Genomic DNA, 25,987 nt, shown 5'->3' on the forward strand with positions numbered 1-25,987 from the left:
CTAGTTTGAATCCATAGTCCTTGTCTGGGAAATGGAGCTAAATGGTGGTATTGAGCAAAATATACTACTGTAAGTGATGAAGGAAAGTAATGAATATAATCTCTCTCTACTTGCAGTCCATCGATCCCGGGCAGCAGTTCACGTGGGAGCACTCCAACCTGGAAGTCAACAAACCAAAGAACAGATATGCTAACGTGATAGCATACGACCACTCCAGAGTCCTGCTGTCGGCTATTGACGGTAAGCAGCTCTCCCCTTGCCTTGAATTGACTCTCAAGTGACTGTCTACTTCTATACAGTACCACTGTCTTCTGTGCCATAAGAGTACTAGCATACACTGAGCTATGGTATCTAGGGCTGTGCCGGTCATGGAATTTGGTTTAACGATTATTTGTTACGCGCGCACACACATACACACACACACATACATACATACATACATACATACATACATACATACATACTAATTAACCAATTCCATTGAATATTTCCCATAGAGAGAAAACATTTAAAATAACATAAACAAACTGGCTCTTCCGGGCCAGTAAATGGATGCTAATGGGAAGAAAACTGATAAATAAAGACATTCAGAGTCCCTTTGCAGTCTCCCAGAAAGCTCATGCAGCTGAGAGTGTTGATGGACCCCATTAACTAGCCATAAACACACATCTGTGCGGCCACATCGAAGCCTTCGCGAGGGAGGAAACCGCTACTCTGCCAGACAGGCTTGTGGGACTTCCCCCTGGAGCTCCAAACAAAGCCTTTGGCAACCAGGACTTCTTAGATTAAGTTCTTTTGGCGTAAGGAACATGTCTGTATAAGTAGCTCACCAAGCTAGCGACTGTCTGTCGGGATTCGAATGGAGGACGTTTTCCTCGGGTGCTTTTGGAATCCGCTGATGTGTGGTAAAATGTGTGGTAGGCTATTAGCGTTGACTGTATTGAGGGGAATTGGGTGATACTATAACTCTGTCGTTATAGACCCACATYACAAAGTCATGATAGTGTTCTAACAGATGTCATAAACAGTCATGTCAGATGATTGTAACTGACACAACACGTTCAGCATCATCTATTGACTCATAGTCATTAATTATGTCCACAACATGTTGTTATAGTTGTGTTCCATAAGCCAGACATGAAGACCACTTGATTTATTCCTTTGTACGCTGCCACAGGACTTTAGTTGGCCAACCTACGTGTCTCCCCCCCCACTTTGAACTCCGAACGATTCATCAAAATTTGTCTCTTTTCATTGTAACATTCCTCACCAGATGAATGCACGTTATGTAAGCAAACATCTGTATAGTCAGTTTTCCACTATGCTCTGCTCCAAAGCTGTCCCTGGACTTTATTTGTAACTCAGTTGAGACGCAGTTCAAAATGGACCAACTCGAGTCACTGGCCAGCTGTTTCTCAAAAGGTCAGTGCAACTAAAATGGAGATCACAACATATCCTAATTATGGTTTTCTGTGCTTGATCGAGGAGCTTTTAATGTCCAGGTATACTGGTTGTTCTCCAATTGTTGGAACGTTATGATACCGTCATAAATTGTGATAGCAGGTCGATGATGTATTAGCAGAGAGAAGCAGACTCATGGCCTCTTTCCTGAAGGAACAGGCCAGCATAGAACTCTAAAAGAGGGCTTTTACCAAAAGTTACTTCAGTGTGGATTATGCCTCGTAAAACGGATAACCATTCAAATTCCAACCACACACACCACTTTTAGCCTTTTTTAAGACACATTGCCAAATATGTAGGTGATTCTTTGATTGTTTGCCAGTAACTTTGATATCTGCACCATGTTATTAGTTGTGTTTCTTTTTTGATAACGGTATTGAACGTTTTGCAAGCAGATGGATGCGTTTTGCACAAATTCTGAGTGACACTCCGGCCATCTGCAGAGAAACCAAATATGCTTCCAGACACTGTCTTGTTTTCATTAAACCATAATAATGTCTCTTTTTCCTTACACGTCCCTTTCATTTTGAAAGCTGGGGGCTTAATTGTCTTTATCCCTTGTCCATTATGGAAATATACAGCCAGGCAACGGCTGCATGAAAAGGTTTAGCAGGGAAAAGGAAGGGAGGGAGAAAAAAGACGCGTAAGAAATGTCGGGTTTTGAATGAGCTCACATTTTCTTTTCTAGGCTTTTCTTTTTTTTGCACTGAATAAGTTACCTGGGAGAAAGAGGGAGTGGTGGATGAAAGGGGGGAGAGTTGGAGCACGGGCGGCTGGCTATGCAAACGTGGCATCCATGCAGATGAGACTTATCTTGGTAGACCATGTGTGCGCTGGGCCCCCAACTGCCAGTCCTGAAGCATTGACTAGCTGTCAGCTCCGTCTTCGCCTCTCCCCGGATTGAAAAAAAAAAAACTGCTTTCATTTAGCAACCGGTGAGAAAAGGAGAGTAGGCGGAGGTTGTGGTAGAAAAACAGTTTTGCCTGGTTTCGTTGTTTGTTTTTCTCTGTGAGGTTGAGGGGAGAGGTGGGGCGGAGGTTTTTTTCAAAGCTAAACTTTATCTCCGCCTTGAAGTTTCACTGTAGATAGCGGAAATGCTKTTTTTGGAGTCATCAAAGTTACATTCAAGAGTATGATAACAATTGACACAGTGATTCAACTAGTAGGCAGCCATTTTGTGTGGATGGATGACACAAAAGGCACACAATGGCAAAGCCTAAACGAAAAACACAGTACACTTAGACTGTATGCCTGGGTAGTTCCTGGCTGAGTAAACTAACTCTGGATTTGTGCCCTTTTAGTCACAAAGAACTCAGTCAGGATTAAGTGTTGTTCAATGTCAAAACAACTCAAGGTATTGAGTAGCAGGGGTCTGAACCTCTAAGCACTAGCAGAGTGACTTCACTTTTCACAGTACCTGCTAGTCTAGTGGATGGACTAACGCTATTGATCCCAATCAAAGCCAAAGCCACTGTTGTGTCGCTCATCGTTTTTCCCCCGTCTGTCGTACAACCAAAGTTAATCACTCCCCACACACAGACCCCACACAAGTATGTACACACACACCACTCCCCCCCCCCCCAACCAGACACCATCCATTCTAATCACTTTCCCTCATATTTTCTAGGTATCCCTGGAAGTGATTACATCAATTCCAACTACATTGACGGCTATAGGAAGCAGAATGCATACATCGCCACGCAGGGCTCGCTGCCCGAGACGTTTGGTGACTTCTGGAGGATGATCTGGGAACAGCGGAGTGCCAACATCGTCATGATGACCAAGCTGGAGGAGAGGTCCAGGGTAAGCACAGATCTGGAATCAGCCCTATGGGATTCATTATTAGTTTGATTGTCATGCACAGGTCTAGGTCTGTTACACAGATCCATTTTATCCTACCCTGACATTTGCCATAGTCGCCGAAACAAAATGGAGTAATTCTACAAATGTACATTTAAATATATGGCAGTGTCATATCATTGGATTTGTAAAGTAGAACATGTTTAAATATAATTATGTCTTCGTTATATATTCTACCTCAGTCGTCTACATTTTGATATCAGTGTATGTGGTCTGTAAAGCAAACATACTGGAATATAATTTCAGATACCAAATTAGGTGTAATTCAATTCGCCTATTTTCCATTGTTTACTTCCAAGCTTCATTCAAACAGCAACATCATAGCCTAACCCATGACTCATCATGGCTAACCATTTGCTTTTGTGATGCAAATACAAGATTTAACATTTTCCTAGAACCCATTCCTCCTTTCATTCTGTGTTCATATTTCTATGTGTGTTTTGTCATGTTCCTTCAGATGCCCTCATATTTCTTCTCTAAGGCAAGACATCTTGCATTCTGTTTCCAATGGATGTCACTCACTCACTTATTTGCCACAACATGAGTTTCCCTTTTCTTCTTTTTAGTATTAGTGCTGCTATACCGTTATTGCAATTAGTTGCATGGTCACTAGGTTAGCCAGCAGCACTGCTTTAAGCATGTTAATGCTAACTGTAATGCTAACTGTAAAATGTCAGTCATTCGGTACAAGAACCAAGCACATGGCACTTTTCACTCTTTCAAAGTTAAAAGGCAAACACTTTGTCTGGTACTGCAAGGTCTCTTATGTATGTTTGAAATCACAAAGAAACAAAGACTGCATGGTCTCCACAAGTTGCAAGTTCACTACTTTCACACAATTCCTCCTCTAGAGATCATTAATTACTTGTTTATACTCTCAAGAGGAGAACATATCCATGTATTCCACCTTTCACACGATTTTACTGTATTACCTAGAAGAACTGTCTGAACAGATGTTGTGAATGGATTGCTTTCACTCTTCTCTAGCCTACAGGGCCTTCAGAAAGTATTCCCTCCTCTTTACATTTTACACATTTTGTTGTGTTACAGCCTGGATTTTTTTGTCACTGCCCTACATCCAAAACCCCATAATGTCAAAGTAGAAATATGTTTAAATTTTTTTGTTGTTGAAATTAATAAAACATTTAAAACTGAACCTCTTTGTTATGGCAAGTCTAAATAAGTTCAGGAGTAAAAATGTGCTTATCAAGTCACATAACAAGTTGCTCACTCACACTGTGTGCAATAATAGTGTTTAACATGATTTTTGAATGACCTCATCTCTGTACCCCACACATACAATTATCTGAAAAATCCCTCAGTCGTGTAGTGAATTTCAAGAACAGATTCAACCACAAAGACAGAGGAGGTTCTTGAATGCCTCGCAAAGAAGGGAACCTTTTGGTAGATAAAAAAAGCAGACATTGAATATCCCTTTGAACATTGTGAAGTTATTAATTACACTTTGTATGGTGTATCAATACACCCAATCACTACAAAGATACAGATGTCCTTCCTAATTCAGTTGCCGGAGAGAAAGGAAACCACTCAGGGATTTCACCATGAGGCCAATGGTGACTTTAAAACAGTTACATAGGTTAATGGCTGTGAAAGGAGAAAACTGAGGATTGATCAACAACATTGTAGTTACTCCAAAATAGTAACCTAAATGACAGAGTGAAAAGAAGGAAACATGTACATGAATACATGAATTCAAAACATGCATCCTGTTTGCAACAAGGCACAAAAGTAATACTGTAACAAAATGTGGCAAAGCAATGTGGCAAAGCAATATGGTAAATCCAATATAACACATTACTGAGTTCCACTCTCCATATTTCCAAGCATAGTGGTGGCTGCATCATGTTATGGGTATGCTTGTAATCGTTAAGGACTGGGGAGTTTTTCAGGATAAAACAGAATTGAGCTAAGCACAGGCAAAATCCTAGAGGAAAACCTGGTTCACCAGACACTGACAGTGAATGTTCCTGAGTGGCCCGAGTTACAGTTTTGACTTTTATCTTCTTGAAAATCTATGGCAAGACCTGAAAATGGTTTTCTAACAATGATCAACAACCATTTTGACAGAGCTTGAAGAATTTTGAAAATAATAATTGGCAAATGTTGCACAATCCAGGTGTGGAAAGCTTTTAGAGACTTACCCAGAAATACTCAAAGGGTAATCATTGCCAAAGGTGATTCTACAAAGTATTGACTCAGGGGTGTGAATACTTATGTTAATTTGATATTTCTGTATTTAATTTGCAATACATTTGCAAAAAAAACTGTTTTCACTTTGTCATTATAAAAATGTATGTAATTCATTTTGAATTCATGTTGTAGCAAAACAAAATATGGAATAAATCAAGGGGTATGGATACTTTCTGAAGGCACTGTATATTGTAGACCCAAGTGCATGTTTTGACCATTGTCTGGTTCTAGTTGTTAGTTGCTTTAGATAATGAAGTATCACAAGAATGACTCATAATTTTGTGAATATATACAAAATCTGCCTCATAGACCTTTGTCAAGCTTTAGCGCATTGTTTGACAACATTTGATGATGAAATATGCTTCATTTTGTTGCTATCTAATGCCCCCATCTTCTGTATCGATCTTTTAGATAATGGCGCCGGAGCGATTGGCTGCCGTTTTACGGGCTCCAATCCAACTGTTCTATTTTGTTAGTTTTTTTGCATTGTGTGTAACTCATTTTGTACATAATGTTGCTCATACCGTCTCTTATGACCGAAAATAACTTCTGAACATCAGAACAGCAATTATTCACCTCGGACTGGACAAAGATTTTTTTCTTTAATGAGTCCGGCGCAAACGATATACTGCTTTGTCGAGACTAGGTCCAAATCGTGAAGAAAAGACAGAGAAAAAGGGGGAGGAGGGCGGGGTGCCTTGTAAGAATTTTCCAATGAGTAGGTAAACCACCACTACCCTCCGTATTATTTGCCAATGTGCAATCATTGGAAAACAAACTGGACAATCTACGATTAAGACTATTCTACCAACGGGACATTAAGAACTGTAATATCTTATGTTTCACTGAGACATGGTTAAACGATGACTCAGATAATATAGAGCTGGCTGGCTTTTCCGTGCATTGGCAGGACAGAGCAGCTAAGTCTGGTAAGACGAGGGGTGGGGGTGTGTGTCTATTTGTTAATAACTACTGGTGCGCTATGTTTAATATCAAAGAAGTCTTGTGGTATTACTCATGAGGTAGAATACCTCATGATAAGCTGTAGACCACAGTATCTACTCAACGAGCTGTATAAATCCTAAGCAAACAAGAAAATGCTCAAACAAGAAAACGCTCCTTGTGGCCGGGGACTTTAATGCAGGCAAACTTAAATCCGTTTTACATAATTTCTGCCAGCATGTCACATATGCAACCAGAGGAAATAAACTCTAGACAACCTTTACTCCACACACAGAGACGCATACAACGTTCTCCCTCGACCTCCATTTGGCAAATCTGACCATAGTTCTATCCTCCTGATTCCTGCTTACAAGCAAAAACTAAATCAGGAAGTAACAGTGACTCGCTCAATACGTAAGTGGTCAGATGACGCGGATGCTACGCTATAAGACTGTTTTGCTAGCACAGACCGGAATATGTTCCGCAATTCATCAAATGGCATTGAGGAGTATACCACCTCAGTCACCGGCTTCATCAATAAGTGCATCGACGACGTCATCCCAACAGTGACCTTACATACATATCCCAACCAGAAGCCATAGCTAAAGGCTAGAGCTGCCGCTTTCAATGATCCTGGACACTAATCCGGACGCTTATAAAGAATTCCGCTATGCCCTCAGATGAACCATCAAACAGACAAAACGTCAATACAGGACTAAGATTGAATCCTAATACACCAGCTCTGATGCTCGTCGGATGTGGCAGTGCTTGAAAACTATTACGGACTACAAAGGGAAACACAGCCGCTAGCTGCCCCGTGACGCGAACCTACCAGACGGGCTAAATGCCATTTATGCTCGCTTCGAGGCAAGCAACATTGAAGCATGCATGAGACCACCAGCTGTTCAGGATCACGCTCTCCATAGCCGATGTGAGCAAGACCTTTAAACAGGTCAACATTCACAAAGCCGCGGGGCCAGACAGATTACCAGGATGTGTACTCAAAGCATGCACGGACCAACTGGAAAGTGTCTTCACTGACATTTTCAACCTCTCCCTAACCGAGTCTGTAATACCTACATGTTTTAAACAGACCACCATAGTCCCTGTACCCAAGATAGCGAAGACTACCTGCCTAAATTATTACTTCCCCGTAGCACTAACGTCGGTAGCCATGAAGTGCTTTGAAAGGCTGGTCCTGACTCACATCAACAGCATCATGCCGGAAACCCTAGACCCAATCTAATTCGCATACTGCCCCAACAGATCCACACATGACGCAATCTTAATCGCACGCCAGACTTCCCTTTCCCACCTGGACAAAAGGAACACCTATTTGAGAATGCTGTTCATTGACTACAGCTCAGCGTTCAACATCATAGTACCCACTAAGCTAAGGACCCTGGGAGTATACACCTCTCTCTGCAACTGGATCCTTGACTTCCAGACAGGCCGGCCCCAGGTGGTCAGGGTAGGCAACAACACATATGCCACGTTGATCCTCAATACTGGGGTCCCTCAGGGGTGCATGCTTAGTCCCCTCCTGTACACCCTGTTCACCCACGACTGCGTGGCCAAGCACGACTCCACTAGCATCATTAAGTTTGCCGACGACATAACAGTGGTAGGCCTGATCACCGACAACGATGAGACAGCCTATAGGGAGGAGGTCAGAGACCTGGCAGTGTGGTGCCAGGACAACAACCTCTCCCTCAATGTGAGCATGACAAAGGAGCTGATCTTGGACTGTAGGAAAAGGAGGCCCGAACAGGCCTCCATTAACATAAACGGGGCTGGAGTGGAGCGGGTCGAGAGTTTCAAGTTCCTTGGTGTCCACATCACCAACAAACTATCATGGTCCAAACACACCAATACAGTTGTGAAGAGGGCACGACAAAACCTTTTCCCCCTCAGGAGACTGAAAAGATATGGCATGGGTCACCAGATCCTCAAAAAGTTCTACAGCTGCACCATCAAGAGCATCCTGATCGGTTGCATCACCGCGTGGTATGGCTACAGAGGGTAGTGCTTACGGCCCAGTACATCACTGGGTCAAGCTTTCTGGCATCCAGGACCTATATCAATAAAATGTATTTATAAAGCCCTTTTACATCACCGATTTCACAAAGTGCTATACAGAAACCCATCCTAAAACCCCAAACGGCAAGCAATGCAGATGTAGATGCACGGTGGCTAGGAAAAACTCCCTAGGAAGGAAGCTAGAGAGGAACCAGGCTTTGAGGGGTGGCCAGAGATTATAACAGTACATGGCCAATATGTTCAAACGTTCATAGATGACCAGCAGGGTCAAATAATAATCACAGTGGTTGGAGAGGGTGCAACAGGTCAGCACCTCAGGAGTAAATGTCAGTTTGCTTTTCATAGCCGAGCATTCGGAGTTAGAGACAGCAGATGCGGTAGAGAGAGTGTCAAAAACAGCAGGTTTTCCAGGAGGGGAGGGAGAGAGAGAGAATTAGAGGGAGCATACTTAAATTCACACAGGACACCGGATAAGACAGGAGAAATACTCCAGATATAACAGATTACCCTAGCCCCCCGACACATAAACTATTGCAGTATAAATACTAGAGGCTGAGACAGGAGAGTTCGGGAGACACTGTGTCCCCGTCCGACGATACCCCCGGGCAGGGCCAACCAGGCAGGATATAAGCCCACCCACTTTACCAAAGCACAGCCCCCACACCACTAGAGGGATATCTTCAAACCACCAACTTATTACTCTGAGCGGGGTGGGGTCAATGTAAATACAAGGTGGTGTCAGATGTACGCTTACAAATGGGCAAAGACTCCAGTCACCCAAGTCATAGACTGTTCTCTCTGCTACCGCACGGCAAGCTGTACCGGAACACCGAGTCTAGGACCAAAAGGCTCCTTAACAGCTTCTACCCCAAGCCATAGGACTGCTGAACAATTAATCAAATGGCCACCTGGACTATTTACATTGACCCCCCCCACCTCTTTGTTTTTGCATTGCTGCTACTCACTGTTTATTATCTATGCATAGTCATTTTACAAATTACCTCGACTAACCTGTACCCCCACACATTGACTTGGTACCGGTACCCCCTGTATATAGCCTCGTTATTGTTATGTAATTTTCTTGTGTTACTTTTTGATATATTTCTTATTGCTTTTGTTCATTTAGTAAATATTTTCTTAACTCTATTTCTTGAACTGCATTGTTGGTTAAGGGCTTGTAAGTAAGAATTTCACGGTTGTATTCGGCGCATGTGGCAAATTTGATTTGATTTGTCTCGATTGAGTTTCAGCAACAATATATTAGCTTCCATTGTATGTAAGATGAGGGTAGTACAGTGTATGAGGTAAGGCATCTGCATAAGGACTCTTCGAGTTCACTGTGCTTTCCTCTGGCAGCGAAATGACAATACTGTAATGGAAGTAGTGTTTTATTGGCTGTTCGCTCGGCAACAAAAACGCTATAATCATAATAAACCTGTGCCTGTAATGTGATTGGAAAACTGTGGTTAAGATTGTAATTATAGAGCCTGTCAGGCTAACAAATAGCACTGTCGGGCTTCAGTGGAACGTCTTCGCTGGGCCTGTTTCCTCCATTGTGAAATCACACAAGTCAGCACAGCAGCGTAGGAAAGACTTGGCAGCCTCGCTTTCCTGTTTGCCTTGTATTGACTTTCCTTTATGAAGCTGGATGAGTATTTGCCAGTTATGTCTATTAGGGTCTATTCTATCTCAGACAGTGATTCAGAGAGTTAGAGGGAAGAAATGGAGCATTGACGATCAGATCGGATATGAACTTTATTGTGATTCAACAATTGTTGGGGATGTGTAGCAGGGGAGTCCTGCCCATTGAAACTAAGGGGTGCACAGACCCTCTCAGATTAATTATTTGTACACTGAAAATATAGCAGATATTGGTTATTTGACTCATTATTCAAACAAAGCAAAGTTGGTAATTAGTTCATTCTCAAAAATAATAGGTGCAATTATGCCTATGTATATTAGAAACTGGTTAGAGACAGAGTTGTTAGAAGTTGTGACCAAACCAGTTGTCTAATGTGACGTTTTCTATCAATCTCAGGTGAAATGTGACCAGTACTGGCCCACTAGAGGGACGGAGACCTACGGCCTCATCCAGGTGACGCTGTTGGACACGGTTGAGCTGGCCACATACTGTGTCAGGACATTTGCACTTTATAAAGTACGTTTGATTTCTTCATAATTAATTGAACCTTTATTTCACCTGGAAGTCAGACACCCAATTTGGGTTTTAGTTGAACTGAATTAACCTCTAATTCCTCCCAAACCCGGATCCGGGAGCACCCCCATCAGTAAAAAAGCTGACTAGCATAGCCTAGCATAGCGTCACAAGTAAATACTACCATCTAAATATCATTAAATCACAAGTCCAAGACACCAGATGAAAGATACACATCTTGTGAATCCAGCCATCATTTCTGATTTTTAAAATGTTTTACAGGGAAGACACAATATGTAAATCTATTAGCTAACCACGTTAGCAAAAGACACCACTTTTTTTACTCCACCATTTTTTTACTCCATCAGTAGCTATCACAAATTCGACCAAATAAAGATATAAATAGCCACTAACCAAGAAACAACTTCATCAGATGACAGTCTGATAACATATTTATTGTATAGGATATGTTTTGTTAGAAACATGTGCATATTTCAGGTATAAATCATAGTTTACCATTGCAGCCACCATCACAACTCTCACCAAAGCGACTAGAATAACTACAGAGAGCAACGTGTATTACCTAATTACTCATCATAAAACATTTCTTAAAAATATACAGCGTACAGCAATTGAAAGACATAGATCTTGTGAATCCAGACAATATTTCAGATTTTCTAAGTGTTTTACAGCGAAAACACAATATAACGTTATATTAGCTTACCACAATAGCAAACATCACAACAGCATTGATTCAAGCCGAACATAGCGATAACGTATAAACCACCAAAAGATATTAATTTTTTCACTAACCTTCTCAGAATTCTTCAGATGACAGTCCTATAACATCATATTACACAATGCATATAGAGTTTGTTCGAAAATGTGCATATTTAGCGGCACAAATCGTGGTTATACAATGTGATTAGTGGCCAAAACATCAGGCAATCTGTCCGGCGCCATCTTGGAGAGGCACCTATTCTAATCGAAAACTATTCATAAACTTGACTAAAAAATACAAGTTGGACAGCAAATGAAAGATAAATTAGTTCTTAATGCAATCGCTGTGTTAGATTTTTAAAATTAACGTTACTGCGCAATACAGCGTGCGCTAAAGCGAGACCGCACCATAATTCATGGCGGAATTATTATTTGACATTTGTCAACATAAGTACGAATTAACAGCATAAAGACTGCTTACTATTAGCTGAGCTTCCATCAGAATCTTGGGCAAGGTGTCCTTTCTCCAGAACAATCGTCTTTGGGTTGAAAGATGTCCTCTTGTCCTGTCGAAATAGCCGCTAACGTTAGCCACCCACTGGAGTGGTGTCCAACTCGTGAAAGCGCATCACAAAGAAATCCAGGAAAATCGCAATAAACTGCTATAAACTGCTATAAGTCGGTTTAAATTAACTACCTTATGAAGTTTTTAAGACAAAAAACAAATTAAATCAGAGCCGGAGATATAGAACTGCTAAACCGAAAGCTTTTGAAGAAGCCATGCCGATGTACTTCTTGCGTCAGGCGCCCGGTCGAAAAGGCCGGAACTTCCGTTCCAAGACGTTTTATACTCCCCCAGATGGTGCTATCCGCTCCATTCAAAGTCTCACCGCTTACTGACATCTAGGGGAAGGCGTATGCAGTGCATGTAGCCCCATAGCTTTTAAGGGAATTTATAAACCGACCCTGGAACAGAGACCTCAATTTCAGAAATCTCACTTCTTGACAGGAAGTGTGCTGTAGAATGAGTTCTGTTTCACTCAGAGAAATAATTCAAACGGTTTTAGAAACTAGAGAGTGTTTTCTATCCAATAGTAATAATAATATGCATATTGTACGAGCAAGAATTGAGTACGAGGCAGTTTAATTTGGGAACGATAAATGTCCAAGTTGAAACAGCACCCCCTGTAGCACCAAGAGGTTAAACGGATAACCGTAGCCACGGGCAGTAGCTTTACTCTAATCCCCTGACATCATTGGTGCAGTGTGGTTGAGATGAGGGACCACACCTCCTCAAGGTATTGAAGTATTATCGCTGCTGTTTAAAATGTTGCCCAATGTGTGTTCTATACATGTATATAGCCTACTTCCCCTCTGTCTATCAGAATGGTTCCAGTGAGAAGAGAGAGGTGAGGCAGTTCCAGTTCACGGCCTGGCCGGACCACGGGGTACCCGAGCACCCCACTCCGTTCTTGGCCTTCCTCAGACGGGTCAAAGCCTGTAACCCCCCAGATGCAGGGCCCATGGTGGTACACTGCAGGTAAGCAAGGCTCCCATGATATCACTATCATAGACTATGTTAGCCTGCCGAGCTAAGGACTAGGTCTTCTTGTTACTCATCATTCAAGCGTTGTCACAGATATAGATAAAAAGACAGAGGGAAAGAGAATGCGAAGAAAGAGGGAAGAAAGAGGTGGATGGTAGGAGGAGGGGCGGGAATAGATGACATGAGCTGCATATCACCGACTGAGAGCCGGAGGGAGTTGTCCTACTAGCTTTGTTGGATGTTTTTTTCTTCTCAATCTGAAAGTATTTACTACAACAGAGTAAGGATTACCGGTGTCAGTGCCCTTGGCGAAACGTAAATCCCTTCCGCACACACACAGACACACACCCAAACACCTGTCCTCCCCACACTAACATCCATGCATCAGCGCTCCATGAGTATCCAGCTTATCCCTGGGGTTATTACAAAATAAAATACGAAATAAAGCACTTACTTCTCACTTCCAATGACAAGAAGGAATAAACTCCAGACAGAGGCAAAAGAAGAATGTAGCCGTCTGCCTCTCTTCAGACATGGGAGTTATAGGAGGCTCTGGTGTGTGGTGTGTGGTGTGTGTGTGTGTGTGTGTGTGTGTGTGTGTGTGTGTGTGTGTGTGTGTGTGTGTGTGTGCGTGTGTGTGTGCGTGTGCGTGTGCGTGTGTGCGTGCGTGCGTTTGTGTCGTGTGAGAGAGCCAGAGGAGAGGGAGAGAGAGAGGGGGACAGAAAATTAAACTGAGATAGAGTAAGCAAGAAGATACAAATTTATGTCTGAAGAATGTACAATAAAAGGGATTACCAAAGAATACAAATTACTACAAGCTGGAGTTAATTAGACCTAGTCGCAGAATCAGTTTAAATTGAAAAATCCAGACTTTTTACGGCGAACCAGAATGCAGGAGTTAATGTCACTCAGAAGATGGGTATTTTAATGCCTCGCCACCGCATCAGATAAAGGGAGTGTAGAGATTCAAATCCGTACGGAAGCATCTCACACAATACCACATCCCCTATGCCCTGTCAGACCACCATTTTGATAATCTATATTTTTTTCCATCCCTCCATTTTTGTATTTCAATTCTTGCATCAGAATGTTAACTTAAGGCTACAATCTAATTATCTCTCCTTATCTCTTCCAAAGTGTTCACTTCCCTTTATTGATTTGAAGGAAATTACTGGTATAATAAATATGGGGGGGGGGATCTCCCACTAGCCCTGCATCCACTAATCCAATGCTTTTAGATTTGTGTGTACATAGTGAACGAGTGCACACTTCAGGAAAAAGGAAAAATTACAATGGCGCCGGAGGGGATGGCTATTGTTTTACGGGCTCCTAACCAACTGCTATTTTATGTGTTTGTAACTTATTTTGTACATAATGTTGCTGCTACCGTCTCTTATGACCGAAAAGAGCTTCTGGACATCAGAACAGCGATGACACACCTCGAAATGGACAAAGATTTTTTCTTTATTGAGTCTGATGTGAAGGATATTCTGTTTCTCTGAGGCCAGGCCCAAATTTGCGTGAAAAAAAGACGGAGGTACAGGGGGTGGAGATTGGGATGCCTTGTGAGAAATCGTTGGCGAGTGGGTAACCCGCCTCTACCATCCATTCTATTGGCCAACGTGCAATCACTGGAGAATAAACTGGATGAGCTCCGTTCAAGACTATCCTACCAACGGGACATTAAAATCTGTAATATTTTATGTTTCACGGAGTCGTGGCTGAACAACGACACAAATAATATACAGTTGGCTGGGTTTTCCCTGTTAAGGGAAAGCTGTTAAGGAAAAACAAATGTGCCGTATAATTAACTGCATTGTACAGTCACTAGGGCATTTGATTAATTAGCTGGCCAGGCTATTGTTTGCAGGAAAACACTTATTCCATGCTCCCTGTAAGAAATCAGTGTTGCAACACTCAAACTGACCAAAAGAGATAATCAGAGTAGGTGTGGGTGTGAACCAATCCTAAAGAAACATTGTTTTTAGCTTTCACACAACACAAATCAGTGTAATTTCTTTTGACAGTTTGCTGAACATATTTTCATTAGAGGCTTTCTCTCAAACACGCATCGACAAAAACAAACGCACACGACACACATACAATAATTTAATCTGTAATGGTCCCTGGAGTCGAAGGAGCAGAATTAATTTGACACACAAACACACACAACACACATACAATAATTTAATCTGTAATGGCCTCTGGAGTGGAAGGAGCAGAATTAATGTCTGACCAAAGTCGACCGTGTCTCAAGTGCTATTATTGATTTAGCTGCTTTGTTGTCACGCCCAGACAGAGACCCCAATTTACCCAGGCTTCAAGAGTGCACATTACGAACGGGACAGTAGAGGAGCCTCCCAGCTATGACATTGCTATCACACAGAAACCAATGGTCACTGTCACTCTGTCTGTCTACTATCCACTTCAGACCTTCCCATCGATGGTCGAATTTAAGTCATGCTCAATAGCGAGCTAGCCATCTTAACATTACTTTGGATGACATGCCTTGTAAAAACGTGACAGTCATCGACAATGAGGTGAGGAAAAGTGGTTGGTGTTCTGTTTTTAAAATTGTCTCGCCTGGTTTCAAAGTGCTTTGTGTCTTTTGTTCATAAAAAATGTCTTCCCTGTTGAAGCCAGGCAGTGCATGGCAATTAGGAGCATTGGGGTTTTGAGTTTAATTGTGTTTTTTATAATGAGTGACAAAACAATTAAATTGGATTATCATTACATTATCATTATTCAATTTGATGTTGTAGGACTTCCCACAGTATTATATTCCCATTGTAATCACAGTGTGTAAAAAGTTCACTTTATGGCCAAGTTCTCTAGTAAAATGATTGACTAATGTGAGTTTGCTCAGTTTACTGTCTGAAGCTCATTAGAGAGTAACTTTAAGTAGGCCTATGCGAGATTGCATCTTAAGTCCTGTGGCCAACATTGACGATCGAGCTTTCAACAAAGCTTCAGAGAAAAATGGAAATGTCCTACAACACAGGATCAAAGTTAACTATCCCTATATTTCAACAGAACACTTTATATCATACGTGGAAAACTTCCCAAACCCAACCGTGGACATCAGCCAACATTTCCCCCAAGGAGCAGTGAAGAAGGATATTATTGAAAGTACATCCATGTGTTCTCGCTCGCTCTCTCTCCTCATGAGGTGAGGTCATCGTTTCTTGTGGGGGGCGCATATTGTAAAAGTCCCCCACCCACCCCCACGGAGCACTGAACTAGGTTCTGTGTTTCAGCAGTTCCATTCTGTTCTCAGTGACCCACAGGGTTGCGGACCGTTGTGCTCCTATTGGAACCAGGGCCGTTCAGGCGTTATGGGTTCACAGGGAGAAGTCACAACGGACATGATTGAATGTAACCGGGATCGCCAGCCCTTTCTGCAGCTCTTTGCGTCTCTCAAAGAGCAGGACTGGTTCAATGCTGGGAGAATTAAAGAGATGTCATTTAGATGGGAAAATGTGTCCCTTTTTTGCTGCGACAGACATACTCTTTGGTGGTTGTTGTATGATTCGTACTCTGTCTACTTGAACAACAGGTACAGCACAGACTGACATTGAAGGTTCATGTTAGAGTGGGAATGTTAGAGTAGTGTCWCGTATGAATAGGAGGAAGGAATAAACATAAGTCTACAGGAAAGGAGTCTAGTCTTCTGCAAGGAAGTCTGTCTTTATTGACCTTATTGCCTCATCCCATAGTGAAATTAAGTATTCTCAACCTATTTCCCCTCGAGTGGCGAGACTGCGGTCTAGTCTCACACATCACACGATGGGTTAAGAATTAGTCATTGGGTGTGTCTGAAATGGCATCCTATTCACTATATAGAGCACTACTTTTGACCAGGGCCCATAGAGGAAAGGGTGCCATTTGGGATGCAGCCAGTGTCTCCTTTTGAGATTGTGGAGAACAATGTAACCATACTGCAGGAGGGTTTATAGACACACACGTTTACACGTATACATGCAAACACACATAATCTTGTTTTGGTTTGATTTTATCTCTGATGAAACTACGTTGCCATTCAGACAGTCTCATTGTATTTAGTAGCCATACGCAAAAATAATCTTGAATAGAGGGGGAGCATTTTGAAACACAGTGTAAATGTGGAAATAATTGCACAGCCTCCTGGTCGCCATTATAAGCCATACACTGAACTTTTATGGTGAATTTGAAGTTAATGGTTTGGTTGGTCTGTGTCTGTTTAATGGGTGAATGGAGTGTAAAAAGGCGGCTTGAGAGGTTGCCCGACCAAAATAGATTCAGTAACAATACCAACATGTAATTGCTTTTACTTTGTCTAGGCTTTATCTACTCCAGGTCCAGTTGCAGCTGTATCTTTCAGTGTACAATCTCCCCATTCCCCAAACTCTGAAAAAACTTTGAAAACACATTAGCCTAACACTGATGTCTGCCAACGTCCAAAGCAGCTGGCTGCGCCTTTCAGAGCAGCCAATGTCAGTTCTTTAGTGCGGGGGGGGTGGTGGTGGTGTGGTAACAGGCCCCGAATCAGGGCCAACCATCCCCCAGGACTGCCAAACGTACAGAGCCTCTCTTTCTCTCTCTGCCGATAATGGACGAGGCGAGCCAAGTGGCTATGTCACCCCCGCTCCTCCCTCCTCTTCTTCCTCCACCTGCCCATCTCTTGATGCTGTCACTCTGTCACTGGCATGCTCACAGGTCATTACTCTCCGGTGTTTGAGACTGGACTGTAAAGTGGCGAAGGTTTAGAAACAGCTGGGGCCGGGGTAGAAAATGACTTGCGCTTGCCGTGTTTTCTCCCCCCACCATGCTCCGGAGACGGCTGCTCCTTAGACCCTGGATGTGATTCATATCCTCAAATATTCCTGAGATGTTTTCACACACAATATTTTAGGGTCACATGTGGTTCAGACACACACACACACACACNCCAAACCCCTGAAGGTACCACGTTCATCTGTACAAACAATAGTACGCAAGTATAAACACCATGGGACCACGCAGCCGCCATACCGCTCAGGAAGGAGACGCGTTCTTTCTCCTAGAGATGAACGTACTTTGGTGCGAAAAGTGCAAATCAATCCCAGAACAACAGCAAAGGACCTTGTGAAGATGCTGGAGGAAGCAGGTACAAAGTATCTATATCCACAGTAAAACGAGTCCTATATCGACATAATCTGAAAGGCCGCTCAGCAAGGAAGAAGCAACTGCTCCAAACCTGCCAGACTACGGTTTGCAACTGCACATGGGGACAAAGATCATACTTTTTGGAGAAATGTCCTCTGGTCTGTTGAAACAAAAATAGAACTGTTTGGCCATAATGTCCATCGTTATGTTTGGAGGAAAAATGGGGAGGCTTGCAAGCCGAAGAACACCATCCCAACCGTGAAGCACGGGGGTGGCAGCATCATGTTGTGGGGGTGCTTTGCTGTAGGAGGGACTGGTGCACTTCACAAAATAGATGGCATCATGAGAAAGGAAATTTATGTGGATATTTTGAAGCAACATCTCAAGACATCAGTCAGGAAGTTAAAACTTGGTCGCAAATGGGTCTTCCAAATGGACAATGACCCCAAGCATACTTCCAAAGTTATGGCAAATAGCTTAAGGACAACAAAGTCAAGGTATTGGAGTGGCCTTCATAAAGCCCTGACCTCACTCCTATAGAAAATTTGTGGGCAGAACTGAAAAAGCGTGTGCGAGTAAGGAGGCCTACAAACCTGGCTCAGTTAAATCATTTGAAGGTAATGCTACCAAATACCAATTGAGTGTATGTAAACTTCTGACCCACTGGGAATGTGCTGAAATAAATAAAAGCTGAAATAAATCATTCGCTCTACTATTATTCTGACATTTCACTTTCTTAAAATAAAGTGGTGATCTTAACTGACCTAAGACAGGGAATTTTTACGAGGATTAAATGTCAGGAATTGTGAAAAAATGAGTTTAATTGCATTTGGCTAAGGTGTATGTAAACTTCCGACTTCAACTGTACCTTAATTAAGAGTCGCAACAAAGCCTGTGTCAAAACACGTCCCCAAATCAATCAGGGAACGTCGGCCATTTTAAACGCAAGCACATAATGTTTTGCAGCGACAAATGACTCCCGTATGTGTCTTAATTCTCTCTCCCATGCCGCCTCCGCTGCACCACGGCACATTAACCAGACTTAGGCCCCGGAGACTATCTTAACTCAGTCGTGAATTTTTTTTTTCTCCCTTTTTTCCCCTTTGTATGAATGAAAAACAAATGCTCTATCAGGGGAAGAAAGGCAGGGGAGCGTGGCTCGCACCTCGTAGCCATGTCGACTTAATGGGTTGAATAACCTATTTACTTTAGAGCAGCCAGCCAAGGACTGTCTTGTCATTGCTCGGCTGGGGGACACAAGAGCTTGTCAGGGGGACTGGAGTTCATACTCCTCAACAATGCCATTGTGAAGAAAATCAAATAAATACTGTCAAAAAAATAACCTCACTATGAAAGTTAAGACGGGGAAGTGGCAAAAATGTTTGTGTTCAAAACGTATTTGGCGTGGTAAAGAAAAATAGCATAATATGAAAATTAGACATCCTCAGCTGTCTGTCCTTGTCATTAAGTTTATGCTGCTATCTATTCTGAAAAGAACTGAAACATTAGCGACACATTTTCCCTCTTTTCCTTTGACATTTTTTTCTGGCTCTAATGTGACAATGTGCCGATGGGATTCTTAATGAAGAGGCCTGCTTTTCAGTGCCTTCTTGAAAGCCATTAGGTGCTTTTAACACATTGCGCTAAGCTAATGGCAGTAATTGAAGTCAGCTGCTCTACTCTCTTACAAAGATACCCGGCAAATTTACCCGCATCTCAGTGACACAGTGAAAAAAGTGAAGCGCATTTGTTTGTATGGGTGTGTGTGCCATGTTTGTGATGTTTGTGTGTTTTGTGTGTGCCATGTGTGTGTGTGTGTGTGCACCATGTTTGTGTGTGTGTGAGAGCCATGTTTGTGTATTTGTGCCATGTTTGTGATTTGTGTGTGTGCCATGTTTGTGTGCCTTGTGTGTGATTTGTGTGTGTGCCATGTTTTTGTGCCTTGTGTGTGATTTTGCGTGTGTGTGTGAAGTCCCCACATGAATAGTAAACAAACAAACATTTGACCAACTGAGGACATTTTGTTGGTCCCCACAAGGTCAAATGCTATTTCTAGGGGGTTTAGGGTTAAGGTTAGGATTAGTGTTAGGGTTAGGAGCTAGGGTTAGTTTTAGGTTTAGGAGCTAGGGTTAGGGTTAAGGTTCGTTTTTTGGGTTAAGGTTAAGGTTAGGTTTAGGGTAAAAGTATGGGTTCAAGTTAGGGTTAGGGGTTATGGAAAATTGGATTTGTATGGGACTGAATTTTGTGTCCCCACAAGGTTAGCTGTACAAGACTGTGTGTGTGTGTGTTTGTGCTTTTTGACACTTCAGATAGAGGTTAAATTGAAATGTAAAATTTAATTAAATAGTGATTAGCTCAGATCAGGTTGGAGAGGACTGTAGGTGGAGGATGCTCTGTGATTGCAGTGCCAGCAGAGAGCCACAATGCAGACTGCAGACTAGCCCGGATTCACAAAACGTACGAAAAATTACTATTCTTCAATAAAGTTTTTGGAAATGTTCTTACGTTTTTTTCCTATGTTTCTTACTAAGAAATTTGACTTTCAAAAATATTGTTATTGGATTTCTTCTTGGAAATGTTCTTAATTCCAAGATACAGTGCCTTCTGAAAAATATTTACACCCCTTGACTTTTTACACATTTTGTTGTGTTACAAGGTGTAATTCAAATGGATTTAATTGTAATTTGTTGTTAACGATCTACACAAAATACTCTGTCAAAGTGGAAGAAAATTTGTAAAAAATCTATGAAAATAAATCACTAATAATGTTATCTTGAATAGATAAGTATTCAACCACATGAGTCAATACAAGTTAGAATCACCTTTGGCAGCGATTACAGTCTTTCTGGGTAAGTCTCTAAGATTTGTTCACCCGGATTGTACAACATTTGCACATTATTCTTTGAAAAAAGAATTTACCCCAAACATAATGCTTTGTATTCAGGACATAAAGTTAATTTCTTTGCCAAATGTTTTGCAGTTTTACTTTTGTGCCTTATTGGAAACGGGATGCATGTTTTGGAATATTTGTATTATATACAGGCTTCCTTCTTTTCACTCTGTCATTTAAGTTAGTTTTGTGGAGTAACAACAATGTTGTTGATCCATCCTCCGTTTTCTCCTATCACAGCCATTAAACTCTGTCACTGTTTTAAAGTCACCATGGGCCTCATGGTGAAATCCTTGAGCGGTGTCCTTCCTCTCTGGCAACTGAGGTAGGAAGGACGTTTGTATCTTTGTAGTGACTGGCTGTATTGATACAGCATCCAATTTGTAACTTCACCATGCTCAACTGGATGTTCAAAGTATGCTTTTTTAATTTAATTTTTTATCTACTCGGTCGGTGCCCTTCTTTGCAAGGCATTGGAAAACCTCCCTGGTCTTTGAATCTGTGTTTGAAGTTCACTGCTCGACTGGGGGACCTTACATATAATTGTATACGTCCATGCAACTTATTGTGTGACTTGTTAAGTCAATTTTTGGTCCTGAACTTATTTAGGCTTGCCATAAGTAAGGGGTTGAATACTTATTGACTCAAGACATTTCAGCTTTTCATTTTTAATTAATTTGTAAAAATTTCTAAAAACATTATTCCACTTTGACGTTATGGGATATTATGTGTATGCCAGTGACACAGCAACCTGTGGAAAAAGTTAAGGTTTGTGAATACTTTCTGAAGGCACTCTAGCTAAACCCTAAACCCTAAGCTAATGAAAACAATTGAACATGTTTCATTCACTCACATCTGAAAGTTTCAGTAGTGATTGTTTTAAACCCAAAAACATATTTTCGAACTGTCATCTCAGTAAGAAATGTGCGGGCATGATTGTCATTGCTAGCAATATAGCTATCTAGATCGGTTGCCTAGCGACAATCATCTAGAAGTTCGTAAGAAGATATTTGAGAAGTTCATAAGAAAAATGTGAAATCTTAAGATATTTTTGAGGAATTGCACTTATGAGCTTCTTTTTTTAATGAAGCTTCTTAAGTTTTTTGTTTAAGTGTTTTGTGAATCTGGGCATGTCCAGACAACTGCAGCACCACTTCAGATTTGATTATACTCAAAGTCAAAATGGTCAGCACTGCAGCAGCCAAGGGGTTAGCAGCGTGGCCAAGGTGTTAGAGTAGCCAGGGAACTTCTCAGCTCCCCACAGCTGAGACAGGGCACCTCTCTCAGCATTGAACTGTCACTCATTATCAACCAATGGAGAGTAGTCATTCTCATCATGGGCTTACACCGCACATAGCAGACAACAAAGCTATATTGGTTAGGGGGTATASWYAARAYYAAKYTMWRWGWYWYAWKWSSSRYSAMYTWMTWMMAYMMAKRWWCWYRWMMAKWWMWARRKAGTTSCAYCTGRAGKMGAAATMGTGARMCTAWRMYSSCKRMWTKTCWYTWMAMWRKTWARWWRWWAMSRTKWTSAAGWMWRTKTRRKYWKYWMSRYMKKWYGRRWKRAWKWSWSWWYYMMSAWGWSKRKRWWWYWCAWTMKGSRMKAYWRKWKYKRWYRKYKKYSMSKWCKWWYRSAGTRKWMACCAWMTCKKRCRCRCWMCYRMMYTKMTTMSSSYCACAGMSRWMWGMMMRMCWMKASYGYYRKWWMWRRKWMWWMMSRKMCTTMGTTTTGTCTTTAGTGCCGGGGTCGGGCGCACGGGCTGCTTCATCGTGATCGACGCCATGATGGAGCGCATCAAGCACGAGAAGACGGTGGACATCTACGGCCACGTGACGCTGATGCGCGCCCAGCGGAACTACATGGTGCAGACGGAGGACCAGTACGTGTTCATCCACGACGCGCTCCAGGAGGCCGTCACCTGCGGCACCACCGAAGTGCCCGCCCGAAACCTCTACGCCTACATCCAGAAGCTGACTGGGATCGAGGGTGGAGAGAACGTCTCAGGCATGGAGCTGGAGTTCAAGGTAAGCCGCTCTGTGCCTTATTATTGGCCTTGAATTTAATTTCAAATTCTTTGTCGATAATTGGAAAAGTACACACAGAAATTTCCGTTATTTTAAGGGGAAAAAATTCAGTTCAGTGCAAGCTAGTTGTAAAAGTAGCATGCACAGGAGGCTTACATGAGTAAGCATGCAGTTTATTGCAAAAATATATTGCAAAGGGAATAGCTAAACTGATAAAGCAGCATTGCACGCTACAGACAAACAGCCAACATAAAGACATTGGACTGGATGCTAACCAAAGAGCAATGTGCTCCAGCTCATATCCTGCTTTTGTTCCAAAGGCCCATGCCGACAAAAGAGGCACTGGCTACATAAAGAAAAGTAGAAGAAAAAACTTACTAGCAAGCACCAGTCCCTTTTTATGTCCAATTTTGTCTGATCCCATGTGAGGTTTTACAGAAAACTTAAATATATTCTATTTACCGAAAGTCAGAGGGTGGTTAGATATTTTTTCATGTAAAAACCCCAGGCCTCTTGCCCCCGCTATCCTCCCCAACTCCCCTAGCTACAAGTCATATCCTGGCCCTGGCGTCATTGATTGGCCAATCTCAGTACCACCACTCACAGACACTTTTCCAATTCCCATTAGCCCAGCGAGACAGCGTGGGGCCTGTGGTTTCCCCCATTCCAGTTAGTTGCCTTCCTTTTGTAACCCGACTTAGGTTAAAACCCCCCTTTGGTTACCCCTTTCCCCTTTCCGTTCCACCCTTATGGTTATAAGAGGGGTAGTTTTACAGCAAAATGTCAAACACTGGTTTTTCCCCATGACTAGGACAGTTGCCAGAGGGGGCTTAGAACATACACCCTGCATTTACAATGAGCGGGCTCCACTACCAACCCACCCACCCGTCATAGTCAGCCAGTCTGCAGTGTGTTATATGTGCTGTATGTAAAGCTTGTTTGCCTTGCTTGTCACGCACCTACCCCTAAGAGATGTGAAACAGGTTAGATTACTCATGGCCCTGTCCACGTCGGGCTTGCCGCAGCATCCATTTTCATGTTCATCACAAAATAAAAAATGTTGCCCCTCACTGCAAATCTGAGCGGCAACAATAATCCACTTGGTTTCCCTTACACACTTAACGTTAACATTAAATATGTAAGTACTGTAGATGCAGAAACAGGGTAGCTTTTTTCCGTTCAGAATTGTTGGCAGCCGAGAACCCATGATCTTCCTAAGGCCTCCCCTCACTTTGGTAGCATGTGATTATTAATAACGTTCACGTCTTTATATTAGACAAACCCCCTGTTTTTTATGTCAACCACAAGCCAGGCACTGGGGAAATAAATGGAAGAGAGCTGCGTTCGCCAGCATTCACCTAACCACCGTGCTTCTTATCCACCTCTCTGTAGCGTTTAGCCAACACTAAAGCCCATACGTCGCGATTCATCAGTGCCAATCTACCCTGTAACAAGTTCAAGAACCGCCTTGTGAACATAATGCCATACGAGTCCACACGAGTGTGTCTTCAGCCAATCCGAGGGGTGGAAGGCTCCGACTACATCAATGCCAGTTTCATTGATGGATACAGGTGAGCTTTCAACTCTGTTGACCAAGATAGTTGAATAAGGGACTCAAATGGTAGTCCACTTTTACCAAGTATTCTGTGTTACTTAAGAGAGCATATTGTTTTATCTCCACAGGCAACAGAAAGCCTATATTGCCACGCAAGGGCCTCTAGCGGAGACCACGGAGGACTTCTGGAGGATGCTCTGGGAGCACAACTCCACAATCGTGGTCATGCTAACGAAGCTCAGAGAAATGGGCAGGGTATGTTATGCAAAATGATGTTGTCTCTGTGCACTCTGTTTCCTGTGCAAATCAAATGTTGCTGCTTCTTTAACAATACATATAACAATTTTGCTACTTCAACTTCTCCTTTCTATGTAGTTCTTGAACTATGCAAAATAAATTGAATTCAGACCAACAATGACACGTGCAACCACAATCTGTAACATATCCAGGCACTCTGCTGGAGTTTCAGTGTACCGTAGAAGGTAGTATATCGCTCATGGAGTTTGTTTCTGTTGTTTTTCCACCGCTGCAGGAAAAATGCCACCAGTATTGGCCAGCAGAGAGGTCGGCCAGATACCAGTACTTTGTGGTGGACCCCATGGCTGAGTACAACATGCCCCAGTACATCCTGAGAGAGTTCAAAGTGACTGACGCCAGGGTAAGTGCTGTACTGTAAAACAGCCCTCAGTTACTGTCTAAACAGTCATTGAGATTTGACAGTGCTAGAAAGCGTTCCCGACTTTGTACTTTTTGTCCAAATATATCAGATTCATTGTTTACAGTGTGGAGTTTGGTCAAGTGGAAAATCTGTCTACTTTGAAGTCTTTGTCTTTGAACAACTGTGTCTCTGTTTGATGATAAAAACAGAGACAAAACTAGCGGCACTCGCTACAATTTTTTGGAGCCCTTTGATTTGAACAGTTCAGATTGAGACATTGTTGACAGCATCAGTTGGCTGACTCCTACTGTTTTGTTTTCACTGTGCAGTAGTCTTAAAGCCAGCATCTGGGCCCAAGATCAAATATGTTGTTTATACCAAACTTGATGATTTAAAAGGAATATGCACAAATATATGTGGGAATTATGACATGTGGCAATGGTGTAAAAACAAATACGGCTTCTGGCAGCCTTGAGCCGCTGGGAGTTTTTAATTCCATCAAAGGCTTACACTGATAAATGGTGCAGGCTTCTCCTTTGTAGTGTGTGTTATACTGGGACCTGAATAGGATTACTTCCCCTTATCAAGGGGATACAATATCACTTAAGTAATGCACACCCTCAAAGACGTCATTTCAAGAGCCTGCCGAACACAGGCACATCAAAGGACTTAGTGTCTTTAGTATTCATATATTAATACATTCAGGTGAAAATGACAGATATCTTTAGTAACAAACGCCTGTCTGGTGCTTAAAACTGTGTGCCTCTGTGCACCCTGATTTGCTAACAACTGGTATCTTC

At 42.2% G+C, this 25,987-nt stretch overlaps 1 protein-coding gene across 31 annotated transcripts in view; it reads left to right on the top strand.

Annotated features, from left to right (window-relative positions):
* The window catches only part of LOC111960007 (receptor-type tyrosine-protein phosphatase delta-like), a 648,092-nt gene that overhangs the window by 614,828 nt on the left and 7,277 nt on the right, over window positions 1–25,987 (top strand). For all 31 annotated transcript variants that reach the window (XM_070437867.1, XM_023981849.2, XM_070437873.1 and 28 more), the window contains 8 exons: window positions 117–240; window positions 3,089–3,264; window positions 10,553–10,672; window positions 12,775–12,929; window positions 22,689–22,974; window positions 24,367–24,545; window positions 24,658–24,784; window positions 25,062–25,187. In XM_070437867.1, coding sequence (XP_070293968.1) covers window positions 117–240; window positions 3,089–3,264; window positions 10,553–10,672; window positions 12,775–12,929; window positions 22,689–22,974; window positions 24,367–24,545; window positions 24,658–24,784; window positions 25,062–25,187 — 1,293 coding nt within the window. The remainder of the gene's footprint in view (window positions 1–116; window positions 241–3,088; window positions 3,265–10,552; window positions 10,673–12,774; window positions 12,930–22,688; window positions 22,975–24,366; window positions 24,546–24,657; window positions 24,785–25,061; window positions 25,188–25,987) is intronic.

Source organism: Salvelinus sp. IW2-2015, linkage group LG37 (assembly GCF_002910315.2).
Source record: "Salvelinus sp. IW2-2015 linkage group LG37, ASM291031v2, whole genome shotgun sequence".
Lineage (NCBI taxonomy): Eukaryota > Metazoa > Chordata > Actinopteri > Salmoniformes > Salmonidae > Salvelinus > Salvelinus sp. IW2-2015.